Source organism: Sciurus carolinensis, chromosome 4 (genome assembly GCF_902686445.1).
Source record: "Sciurus carolinensis chromosome 4, mSciCar1.2, whole genome shotgun sequence".
Taxonomy (NCBI): domain Eukaryota; kingdom Metazoa; phylum Chordata; class Mammalia; order Rodentia; family Sciuridae; genus Sciurus; species Sciurus carolinensis.
The window spans coordinates 12,669,242-12,682,416 of record NC_062216.1 but is presented as its reverse complement, the minus strand read 5'-3'; the positions used below and the strand labels follow the sequence as shown (position 1 = coordinate 12,682,416).

Sequence of the window (13,175 nt, the reverse complement as noted above, 5' to 3'; positions counted from 1 at the left end):
ACCCCTCTTTTCCCTCTATACAGTCCTTCCTTCCTCCATTCTTGCCCCCCTCCCTAACCCTAACTCTAACCCTAACACTAACCCCACCCACCCCCCATTATGTGTCATCATCCACTTATTAGCGATATCATTCGTCCTTTGGTTTTTGAGATTGGCTTATCTCACTTAGCATGATATTCTCCAATTTCATCCATTTGCCTGCAAATGCCATAATTTTATCATTCTTTATGGCTGAGTAATATTCCATTATATATATATACCACATTTTCTTTATCCATTCATCAATTGAAGGACATCTAGGTTGGTTCCACAATCTGGCTATTGTGAACTGAGCAGCTATGAACATTGATGTGGCTGTATCTCTGTAATATGCTGATTTTAAGTCCTTTGGGTATAGGCCAAGGAGTGGGCATATGATCCATTTTGAGCCCACTTTTATATGTAGTTTGAGGTGGTGTCCAAAGCCATTCTTTTACATGTGGCTATTCAGTTGTCTTCATACAGTTTGCTTTAGTCTTTTCCACTCTAGTATTTTGACCCTTGTGAAAATCAATTCACCATGCACGTAAGGACTTCCTCTGGAACCTCGACCCTCAGCTCTAGATATTTATGTCTATCTTCATACCACTCTCTCACTGTTGATCATAGCAATCTTAAGTTTTCAAATCAGAAAGGATGACTATTTCAACTTTGTTCTTTTTCAAGATTTTTCTTTTTCTTTTCTTTTTTTTTTTTTTTTTACTATTTTGGGTTCTTTATATTTCTATATGAATTTTAGAATCAGCTTGTTAATTTCTGCAAACATGAGTATTTGAACAATCCTTTTGTCCTCTGCATTTCCTATAAGTTGACATTTGGATCTATTGACTTGATTGGACTCAGGTTTGAGATGTTTGGCCAGATTTCTTTCTAGTGGGAAGGACTCCGAGATGAAGACCCAGTTTCCTCAGCTGATGTAATGCTCCAGGAAAAGGTAATAATAGAGGGGAGAATTTGGTTAAAAGAGACTTAATTGACATATTGTTATAAAAAGACAGAACTAACTTTATTGTTGAGGAATCACACAACTGAGTAGTAAAACTATAAAGCAAAGCAAGGAGGAATTTTTATAAGCTGGAGATAGGTTACCTTTAGCAGGAGGCGGAGGCTGGCTCTGGGTGGGTCATGTGATAGTGTTCCAGGGAGCTGGGTACCACAGGCTGGGTGGCCTCTCAGCACACGATTTTTTTTTTTTTTTTTTTAACCACAATTCTGGGGCTGGAAATCCAAGATGGAACCTCCAGAAGCATTGATTCCTCTTGACCATTCTGTTTGGCGCTACAGTCTCCCTCTTGCTGCCTCTTCACATGGTCTTACCTCTGTGTGTGAGCCTCCCTAGTGTCTCTCCCTCTTCTTACAGGGACACAAGTCACGCCAGATCAGGGCCCCAGCCCTACAGCCTCATGTAAACCTACTCTCCAAACACAGTGGCTCTCTCTTGGGTCAGGGCTCTACAGGTGAATCTGCAGATCACACAACTTGGTCTGTAACTGTGGCTGGCCAAGTTTTTATCCATGATGACCCAGGTGGTGGTTATAAGAGTTCACCATACAATGATTATTGATTATATAAATATGTTTTATATGGCTTGTGAATTTTTAAAAATTTTTTAAATGTCTTCAGGATTATGATAACTTTTGAGGAGAAGGGCACGGAAACTTTGAAGAAATGATTGCATCTCCCCTTTTATCTAAATTGATAGTTACATGGATGTGTGTAAAAATGTGCTACAATATACATCCTTTTTTTTTTACTCTTTCATGCATGCCTTACTTCAATAATAAAGGTTGTTTTAAAAATTAAAGAAAGAAAACACAAGAGAGTCTCCCTTAGCTGCTGATTTCATTTACCCTGCATGTTTTATTTCAGGAAATGCTGCTTTCTGGTATCCTCTGTGTCATGGGAGAAATACATAATTTCATCCTCGATTTGGAAAGAGTGCAGAGGCTGTTACATTATTTAGCTGGCGCTGTGTGGAAGTGGTGCTTAAAGAGAGATTCTTGGTGCCAGAAATTTCTTTGCCATCTATCATGCTAGACACAGTTGATTTGTGTTTTAAATGTTGCCTAATGCCTTTGGTGGTATTCGAATTCTTATTGTAAACTGTGAAAGCTATCTGCAGGGAGTCCAGACCCTTCCTGTCTCATTTCCTTCCTTGTTGGAGATAACATCATAGTATGTAGAGAGAGGACCCAGTTATTTCCAAATCCATAGATTCGTTGGGGCTGGGCGATGTCAAATCAGCACCTGAATAAATAAAACATGAGCCCATTAGTGCAGCTTATGTGACCTGTCAGCATCATTAAGCTCTGCTGTGCACAGGAAGCCAGCTGGGATCAGGCCTCTCATAACGATGGCCTAACAAACCCAGGCTTTGCTTTTTGAATAAGCATTCTGGTGTTTTCTTTCCAGGAAAGGGACTCACTTTATTTTCAGATTGCTGTAATTCAAACCCTGTCCTCCTAGGGGTCCTCCCACATGCTGTGAATGGATGCACCCAACCAGATTCCACAGAAACCCAATTCCACCAACCCAACTTATCTAATGACCAAGGAGAAGCAGAATTTTCACCAGGCCTTACATTGCTGATATCAGTAATCTCTGCAAGGACCCCCAGCCTGATAGAACAAACTTGTTAACTTTACAACTCCAACTCACATATGTTAATGTTTAACTGGGGAGGAGGTTGCTGGGGATTGAACCCAGAACCTCACACATGCTCGGCAAGCACACTACCATTGAGCTGCACCCCCAATCTCCTATTAATGTTAAGAGTGTAATGTTAAGGAGCAACAACCTGGACCCAAACTACCCAGGCGCAAATCTCAATCTTGTCACTTAGTAGCTGGGCACACTTGGGCAGATTACTAAACCTTTCTGGACCTTAGTTTACTCCTCCATAAATGTGGACCATGTTAGTAACTATCACACAGGGCTTGGGTAAGAATTAAGTGACAAAAATAAATATAAAGCACTTAGAACAGTGAGTACTACTGGGATTATTATTAGTAGTAGTGGTAGTAACTGTGTGGGTTTGTACATGTAACTTAAGTGCCCTCTGCCTTAGCTTCCTTATCTATAAAGTAGAAATAACAAAAATAGTACCTACTTTACAGGGTTGTTGGAAGTACTGAATTAGTTAATCCATTTATACTACTCTGCAAACTGCCTAGCACATAGTAGACACTCAGTGAAAGTTAATTATCATCATTTGATCTTTTTTATTTTCTCACCTACAGAAGTGTAGATAGGAAGGTATACTGAATTTAATTTCTACAACATGTTCACCAATTTTCAGGAAAGAATTACTGATTTTTTAATTTCTCTATTAGGTTTTTCAGAGTATAACAAAAGTGCATTTCAATAATAAGAAATTTGGAAAAGGGAAAAAATAAAATTCATAATCTCATGATGCAATTATATGCCTTTTATGAATTTTTTTTCTTTTTTCTTTTTTTTTTTTTTTTTGTGGTGCTGGGGTTCGAACCCAGGGCCCTGTGCTTGCAAGGCAAGCACTTTACCAACTGAGCTATCTCCCCAGCCCCCCTTTCATGAATTTTAAGTTTTTCCCTCTAGTTCCTTCTTTACCATGCACAGACTCAGAACAGGGTACAAGGAAATCATTGTTTGAATTCCTTTTAGAGGGAAATCATCTCACTTTAGTAAAAACCCTAAATAACATCACTTGCATGGAAAGCAAAACTTGCATGGAAAGCATTAGTAATAGTCAAAAACACAGAAAGAAAGGGAAACCGTTCTGCAACAGTATGAAGACATACACAGCAAGCAGAGAGAAAAGCAGAGAGCAGGCTTGAAATGGAGCGAAATGCTCAAGGGTCTAAGAAACGAGATCTGGTGCTAAAGCCAGATAATCCTGTCATCCTGCTTGGGGTTTATCTGGAAGAATGAAGTCAGGGCCCCAAAGAGATATGCATTCCCATTTCACGGCTACATTGTTTACAATAGACATGGGCTAGAAACAACCCACATGTCCGTCAACAGATGAACATGTAAAGAAAATGTGCTCTAGATATGCAACAGAATATTATTCAGCCTCAGAAAAGAAGGAAATTATGACATTTGCAACAACATGAAGGGACCTGGAAGATGTTATGTTAAGAGAGATAAGTCAGTCCCAGAAGAATAAGTACTGCACAATTCCATTGATCTGAGTCAACCAAAATAGTCAAACTGACAGAGCAGGAAAGAGCAAGGTGGGGGCCAGGGGTGGAGGCGGGGGAATGGGGAGTGGTTCGGGCGTGGAGCAGTGACCCATGCTCCTTCCCTGATCGGGCTGCAAACTTCGGATCTTTCCACTCTGTTTCCTTAAGGGTTCCAAAGCTTATTGTAAATATGACTAAAAGCAGCCTGTAATGCCCATAATGCAACTGAAATGCTTTATTGTTTTGAAACCACCTCTGCCAAATAAACTAGCCCATCATTCTTAAGTTCAGCCCTCCACAAAGTCAGAGCGTGAAGGCAAGGCACCCAGTTTCCTTGCCACCGTGTTACACGGGCTGTCCAGTTTCCAATAACAACCTTAACTGGATTTGAGATGAGGGCTCTAGTCTCCTGCACCATCACCAGGACCCCCTGTAACACTCTGCTTATAGCTTTCTGGGCGTTTTCTCACCTGCTCCTCCAAGCTCTTCCCTTTAACCAGTTCCAAAACGGCATCCACATTTTCAGACTTAGTTACAGTTATGACCCTGCTCCTTAGTGTCAGTTTTCTGTATTAGTCAGTTTTCTGTCTCTTTAACAAAAGAGCAGACACGGACTAACTTTATAAAGTAGTTTGTTTAGGTCACAGTTTTAGAGGCTAAACCTTCAAACAGCACAGTACAGACTGGCAAGAAGCCCATGTCAGACGTCAGGAGGTACCACGTCTCAAATCAGGAAGCAGATGGGTGGGCGAGGCTCACTCCTTTTATAACAGCCTTTCCACAAGAACCATCTTCATCCTCCAGGGCAGTGCCCACAAAGACACCCAAACCTCCCAATCTTAAAGGTACTTCCAGCTCCCAAGGGCCCCACAGTGGGGGCCAAACCTTCAACACATGAACCCTTGAGGGACAAACCACATCCAGACCATGGCAAAAGTAGATCGCATGTTAAGTGATCTTAACACACATACTCACACACATACACACATACACACACATGATAAGGGACAGAAGGAAACTTTTGGAGTTCCTTACCTTGATTGTGGTGATATTATATGCAGTATGCAAACATATCGGATTATATACATACATAAGCACATAAGTACAGGGTTTTTTTTTTTTTTTTTTTGTAGATCAATCATGCCACAGTGAAGCTATGTAAAAAGTCTGATATAACTTTAATCACCTCTGACATAAACCCCATCCATCCTGCCAAACAGAGAAGTCTATCATTACCAAAACTGTGTGACCATTCATGTGTTTAGGTGTGTTTCATGAAGCATGGAGACATGCTGAGATCTACGTTCAGACCAGTGTGGTGCAGACTCAGAAGCTAAGTGTTAGCAAGTTTTCTTTAACCACTTTTTTTTTAAACTATGCCTCAACCTCAATAGCAGCTATTCTATTTTTTTCTTTAAGATGTCGGTGGACTTTTATTTATTTATTATATGTGGTGCTGAGAATGGAACCCAGTGCTTCAAACGTGCTAGGCAAGTGCTCTACCACTGAGCCACAACCCCAGCCCTAACCACTTCTTGAACAACGGGGCTCCGATGCTCTGTCTGAGGACACAGCTACAAGTCTACATTTCTGACTCTTGCACAGGCATCCATATGAAAAGTCCTGGACAAAAGTTCAGGGGAGAGGAAATGGTAGATGCCACTTCTTGGCCCAGACCATAAAGCCTTTGACACATCATGGACAAGCCTGTGAGTCAACCCAAATCCTGGACTTGGAGCCAGATGCAATGGCTTATCTCCCTTGGGGAGGAGGCAAGGTCCCCTTTACCAGGGGGAGGGAGGTTGTGAAAGCCCCAGGAACTCCAGAGGGGTCATACTCTCTGCTGTCTACTTCATTGCAAAACTAGGACCCAGACAGAACAACAAAGAAGATGGTTCTGGAGGGCAGAACCAGAATCAGACCTGCAAGACCCAGGACTGCTAAAGCAGGGGTATTCACAGCTCCTGTCCACCCAGATCCCATCCATGCTGTGGATCATAGCCTGACCCCGGTTCCCCATGCCTTGCTTTTTCCAAATAAGGATTTCTATTGAAGTTGTCCTGGTTCCAGTCTGCCATTTAAGAGGGCACACAGACCATGAGAGGCCACATCTGCACAGGATGAAGGCATATCCACCTAAAATCTTAGCCACTAAACTGGATGAGCTTTTGAGAAATTGAACTGTTGAGGAGGTATGTCCCTTGCACTAGAAGGGAGAGGCATGTTAATATATAGGTATCCAGAAAAATCAACAGTGATGTCTACTGATAGTTAGTTCCCCCACCAAATCCGTGTTCCCCGTCTTCCACAGTAATAGCTGATGCCTGATCCAGGTCAGCCAGCTGAAGTTCCTTCCCCAGTCTCCACTGCAGCTAAGTATGGCCATGAGGCATGAGCAGGATTGATAGGTCTCACTTTCAGATCATGTCCCCAAAAGAGTATGCACCCTTCTGGCTCTATCTGTCCCTTTCCCAATGCTTGGAAGATTGCAAGAACTTCCATTTACCAGTGCTTACTCGTCCTAGGCCTTAAACGTTTTTAAAAGTGTCTCCAAGCTGTCTGCATTAGAGGACAATCTCTCAGGGACTGACACTTTTGAAAAATACTGCAAAATTAAATTGCTTGAAATCATGAAATGAATACAAGCTAGCACAAATCCCAAGTATTTTATTAGATACACTAATAACAAAAAAATACTTCCATAACTATAATAAAAACAGAAAAATATAAAAACTGTGCACATTAAATTTATTCAAAGATATGCAAGACTTATTCACTAAAAATAATAACACTGCTGAGAGAAATTGAAGACGACTTGAGTGAATGGGAAAAGATAACATGTTCAAGTATTAGAAAACCCAATATTCTCATTTCTCCCCAAATTGATTTGTAGAGTCAATCTACTGCAGGGCATTTTTGTTGAAACTGATAAACTAGTTCTAAAATAGAAATGGAAATTCCTGCAAACTTAAAATACAAGAGTCATCTTTAAAAATAGAAAGCTGGAGGAAACTACCGGATTTCAAGATTTACTATAAAGCTTCAGTAATCAAGATAATAGATGAAAGAATAAGCATAAAGACCAATGGAACAAAACAGTAAATCCGGAACTAAACCTATTTATAGGTCATTTTATAGGTCACTTATAGGTCATTTAAAGGTCATTTCATTTTCTACAAATATGCAGCTCAATGGGAAATAGGCAATTTAATGGGAAAAGGACAACACTTTTCACAAACAGTGCTGGGACAACTGGATATCCATGTAGAAAAAAAGCTCCTCACCTCAGATCATCACAGAAATTAGAAATGTATTGTACCCTAAATTTTTTTTAAAAAAGCCAAAATTTGTATATTAGAACACAGGAGAAAATCTTTATAAATTTGAAGGAGTCAAGGTTGTCTTAAATGGAACCAAACTACAAAAAATTAAATAACATTTTTTTTCTATTGAAAAGACATCATTAATAAAATTTAGCTGGGTGTGGTGGTGCATGCCTATAATCCTAAGAACTCAGGAGGCTGAGGCAAGTTCAAGGCCAGTCTCAGCAACTGAGCTGGACCCTGTCTCAAAATAAAGAAGGACTAAGGATATAGCTCAGTGGTAAAGCACCCCTGGGTTTAATCCCTAGTACCAAAAAAAGACAAGAAAAAGGAAATGGAAAGACAAGGAGATTCACGCTACATATCTGATAAAAGACTTGTATCAAAATAGGTAAAGTACTCTGACAACTCAATAACAAAACACAACCACATTTGGAAAAGGATTTGATTTGAACACACCCTTCATAGATGAAGATACGTAAATAGTGACATACCGTCCTCCGTCACCTGGGATACGCAAACTAAAACAACCACCAAGTCCAACTAGGCCCAGTGGAATAGTGAAATATTTTATTTTTAATGCCACACCTGAACTAGAACAGTGGTAGGATTCAGACTAGAGGCCCCAGGGTCCCTGGAAAGAGCAGGTCCCATTAGGGTCCTGGGAGCCTCCTAGGACACACTCTTCCTAAAGGGAAAGAGAGGTGAGAAGGTTTGGTCTTGTGCCGATACTTCTGTTCTCAGAGGAGAGACTCGCATTAAAGTCTCTGAACCCTAAAGAAAAAGTGTGAGTGAAATGGAAACATCTGTTCACATACTAGACGCAGGGATAAGGTCATTCTAAAGTCCATGTATGTACATAAAAACTCAAGAAGAGTCAGGAAATTTTTGAAAGAAAAGAGAGAGAAACAAAATTGCCCTACTAAATAAAAAATATAATTAAATATCACAGTAATTAAACATCACAATAATTAAAATATGTCCTACACGAATAAGCAGATCGGTAGAACAGAACTGAAAGTCCAGTCATAAATCAAAATACATATGGGTATTTAGTATGTAATGAGGTTAGAAATCATATCGTTTAATAGAACTCAGACAGCTATGTAGAGATTTGGAAAGAGAAAAGCTGCATACATAGATCTCACTGAGTATACCACATTAAATCTCAAATGCATGAAATTGTAAAAAAAATAAAACATAAAAGCATTAAAAGAAAAAAAAATAGGTGAGTTCTTTTAAAATCTTAGGGTTGGGAAGATTTTTCCCCCCCTAAGGAAAACTCAAAACTCAAAAGCCATAAAAGAAAATACTGCTAAGTTAAAAATAAAAACCTTCCCAATTAAATTACAAAAATCAAAGTCAAAGAAAAAATGAAAATTGGGTTAAAAAATAGAAATCTTTTTTACAGAAAATGATTAACTTTTCTTAGTATGTAAAAAGCACACCTGTAATCCCAGGGACTCAGGAGGCTGAGGCAGGATCATCACAAGTTCAAGGTCAACCTCAGAGACTTAGAGACCCTGTCTGAAACGAAAAATAAAAGGGACTGGAGATGTAGCTCTGCGGTACAGCACCCCTGAGCTCAATTCCTGGTACCAAAAAGAAAAAAAAAAGAAAAAGAAAAAGAAAAAAAAGAATCATTTTGGACTTCTGGTCTCTGTAACTATAGAATAACACATTTGTGTTGTTTTAAGCTACTACATTTGTGGTAATTTGATTCAACATCAAGAGGAAACCAATACACTATGCACATATTACTTGTACTACTTTTTAAAAGTTAAAAGAAATAGAAACAACCTTCTTCAGGGGAAGAAGGTAGAAATGGAATAAGGTCCTACCTTTGTCCTTGGTGAAGACAGCGGGAAGGCCATGATTTCATTTGTATCGGCTTCAGACACTTTTGCCAGGCCAGCCAAATTTCAGGACAGTCCCTTGTGGAATTTCAGGTCCTGTGCTGTCCTGAAAGCCTTTCAGTATGGAAAACTGTCCTGCCATTCCAGTCGCCTGCAGCAGACACAAGAAATCAAGTGATGTTCATGCACAGAAGAGTCTGAGCTTAGGGCTGGGGCTGGGGCTCAGTGGTAAAGCACTTGCCTAATATGTAAGAGGCATGGGTTTCAATCCCTAGCACCGCTTGAAAAATCAATAAAATAAAGGCATGCTGCCCCTCTACAACTACAAAAAAATAAAGAGTCTGAGCTCTAGGCCCCACCACTACCACCTGTCCCTGTCTTGGCCATTGATTTAGAATTCCACATGGTGGTCAGTCAGAAGGATGAGAAAGAGGTCAACAGGACAACTTCTAGGAGACGGGGGACCTAGCACTATTCAGCTGGGCAGGTACAGGCTGCCCACCTTCTATCACAGCTTCGTTCTACCATTTCTCAGGGGCCCTCTTCATTTTCCCAATGCCAGGGTTTTATATTTTAGAAGAAGTGCCCAGCAGGGTGATTTCTATGCACTTCACTTACACTGACTTGGTGATTGATTGATTGATTGTTGTGGCACTGGGGATGGAATCCAGGGACATTTTACCACTGAGCTACAACCCTGGCCCTTTCTACATTTTATTTCGAGACAGATTCTTGCCAAGTGTCGCAGGCTGCCTTTGAACTTGGGAGCCGCCTGCCTCAGCCTCCTGAGTAGCTGGGATTACAGGCGTCCTCCACCACCCGGGGCTTGACTTGGTGATCTAGGAAGCACCGCAACTCTTTGTCTTCTGGCGGCCCTTTGTAAAGGCACCACTCACTGTCAGTCACCGTCTGCCCTCTTTCTATCACAGCTCTGTGCTTGGTAGTCTTCGTGCAGGAAATCTTGCTGATGAACTCAAGTGAAATAAAGCTTTCTCTTGTGGAAGAAGAGAAAAAAGTGGCAAGGGCAGGCAGGGAGCCCCCGCTGGGAGCTCTGACACGCAGCAAGGGGTGGGAAGGGGGCCAGCCGTGCTCTGCAGCTCCTTCTCCAGAGTTCCTCCAGCAAAACCCTCAGCATCGTCGGAGAGGACCGGCATGTGCCGGAGGCCCTTACCTGTTGCTTCTCCTGCTTCTACCAAGTTACTTCCTAAAACAACGCCTTTTTCAACCAGTAGAATTGTACTTTTAAACCCTGGAATGAATAGACCTTGGAACCATTGCTTTAGTTCATGGAAGAAATATTTACTCTTAAGGGAGGAAACCTCAACTTGGTGAATTAGTACCAGGATAAATATAATTTTTAAAAGTATTTTGTTCTGGTTGTAGGTGCACATAATACCTTTATTTTGTTTTTATGTGGTGCTGAGGATCAAACCCAGGGCCTCACGCATGCTAGGCGAGCGCTCTACCACTGAGCCACAACGCCAGCCTAAATATAATTTTTAATCAAAGGGACATGTATAAACAAGGAAAGGGCTCACCTGGGGACAAGAAGGTCTCTTTTAACAGGTTATTATTGTATGGTTGTTGTGTGGTGTGAGATAGCGGGGTGAAACACACACCCCACAAACATTCTTGCTAGCTGATAGATTGTGGGTGACCATTCATAGACTCAGTGCTACGAAATTCAGGGAAGACCTGAGGATTTTCCATTAGGATTGAGAGGGAATTTACTTTCAGGTCCCTTAAAGAGATCTCCTAGGGGAACTTACTCTCCCCAGAGCCAGAAGGAGCAAGCAAGCTAACCCACAAGTGGAAACAGAACTTCGTTAGGAATATAATTCCATGACAGTCATTACAACTAATGTAGTAATTATTAATATTTATATCACACTTTTTAAAAACTTATAAATTACTCTCATTAAATCCTCACCAAAAATTGTAAAGTCTGTTCTCCACAAGAGGACATATTATACAGACTTCAAAATGAAGAAAATCAAAAAAAAGAAGAAAAAAATTCTGTCACATTATGCTAAGTAAAATATGCCAGTCACCAAAAAATAAATCCTATATGATTCTACTCATATGAATTATCTAAATTAGTCAAAAGCATAGAAACAGAAAATAGAAAATAGAAAGTTGGTTACCAAGGCCTGGAGGAAGGGTGAGGAGAAATTAGTTTTAACAGGTGTAGAGTTCCCATTTTACAAGATAAAAATGTTCTAGAGATCTATTGTACAACAATGTGAATATACTTAACACTACTGAACGACGCACTTAAACATGGTTAAGATGATAAATTTAATGTTTTTACCATGCTTTTTTAAAAGAAAAAAATCACAACACACACACACACACACACACACACACACACACACACACACGCACGAAGTGTTTTCCAGGCAAGAAGTCAGGTGCTGGCCTAGGAATTAATTGCAATGCTTTGGATACCAATCTAAGCTATGTGCTATAACTGGGAAACTCAACTGTACTTCCTGGGTGCAACACATTTAATCTGATTGGAACTCAGAACCTGAAGTTTTCAACTATTTATAGCTGGGTTGAATGAAGTGCTGTCCATGCCAAATCTGGGCAAGAGGAGGGGAGGGGAGGGGGCCCCCTCTTGACCAATAGTGCACAACTGGCATAGTGCTTTTACATCAAAGGCGCTGGTTAAGTCCCTACTAGGGGACTGACTGGTCCCTGGTCATTTCTGGTGCTGACTCACTTGCTCTCGGAGATGTTCTCCTAGGAAGTCGCACATTGTCATGGGGTCCCTGACGGCTTGCCTCCAATCTCCCTCAACACCAAATGGCCAACTGTTTGCACTGCTCCTGGGTGCACACTAGGACTGCGTCTCCAGTTTCTGCTCTTCCAATAATCAGCTCCTGGCTGCACTTTCCTCATTTTTCCATCCTCTCTGCTTGGATTTTCTCCCTGCCCATGTCTCCTTCCTGTTTTTTTCTTTGCCCTATTGACTCCAGCTATTGCTGTACTTTTCCAGCTGCTTCATCCCCTCTCTGTTTTGTGGTTTTAAATCTTGATACAAAATACCATAGCACTTAGCAAGAAACCCTGGGATTCATTGGAACACAGTGCTAAGAATTCTTACCATCTGTACACAATAACCCATAAAACTTACACAGCAAGCCACATACACAAAACCTTGTTCCCCTCTCCCTGATACAGATACAAATGTTATATAATCTTCAGTTTAATAAGGGAGTGCTTTCCAGGAAAAATCAGAGCCACTTCCCATCTGGAAATATTTAAGTAAAACTTATTACTGTCAGCATGCAAATTAGCACAACAGCACTTGAAGTCCTGGAACTTGATAAGAATTTTGTATTGAGGTATGAAACCACCTAAAATAACCTGAAGATCCTCTTCTTGAATCTGATAATATTTTCTAATAATTCATTCTACCAGATGAATTATTTTGAAGACAGCAAACTGAGGCTGGAAGAACAAAATAGGTACTTGTGAAATTCTCCAAAAGGGTGATCCCAATAAAAGTATCATGGGTTGGCCAGGCAGAATATGGGCCTTGAGGTTGAATTATGATCAGACAGTCCAAGTTCTAACTCACCACCTAACTCACCTGGGTAAGTTGTTTATAGACTCTGGATCTTTTCTGTTCATTTATATAATGTAGATAAAAACACTACCTACCTGGTAGAGTTGCTATCACAATTAAATGAGGGATCCATGTAAAGCTCTTAGCCCACAGGAAGGTTTGTATACATGGAAATAATGAAAGCAAAATAACTCTCAGTTCCTGCCTGAAAGGGCAGGTT

General features: G+C 40.6%; 1 protein-coding gene across 2 annotated transcripts in view; it reads right to left on the bottom strand.

Annotated features, from left to right (window-relative positions):
* Window positions 1-13,175, bottom strand: part of LOC124982178 (formin-like protein 20) — a 60,662-nt gene that overhangs the window by 34,076 nt on the left and 13,411 nt on the right. Inside the window, exons 2-3 of one of the 2 annotated variants that reach the window (XM_047548435.1) lie at window positions 9,367-9,532; window positions 1,312-2,286 (exon numbers count right to left, since the gene is read on the bottom strand). In XM_047548435.1, coding sequence (XP_047404391.1) covers window positions 9,471-9,532 — 62 coding nt within the window. In that variant the 3' untranslated portion in view covers window positions 1,312-2,286; window positions 9,367-9,470. Of the gene's footprint in view, window positions 1-1,311; window positions 2,287-9,366; window positions 9,533-13,175 lie in introns of those variants that run through there. The other variant, XM_047548436.1, reaches the window with a different exon arrangement.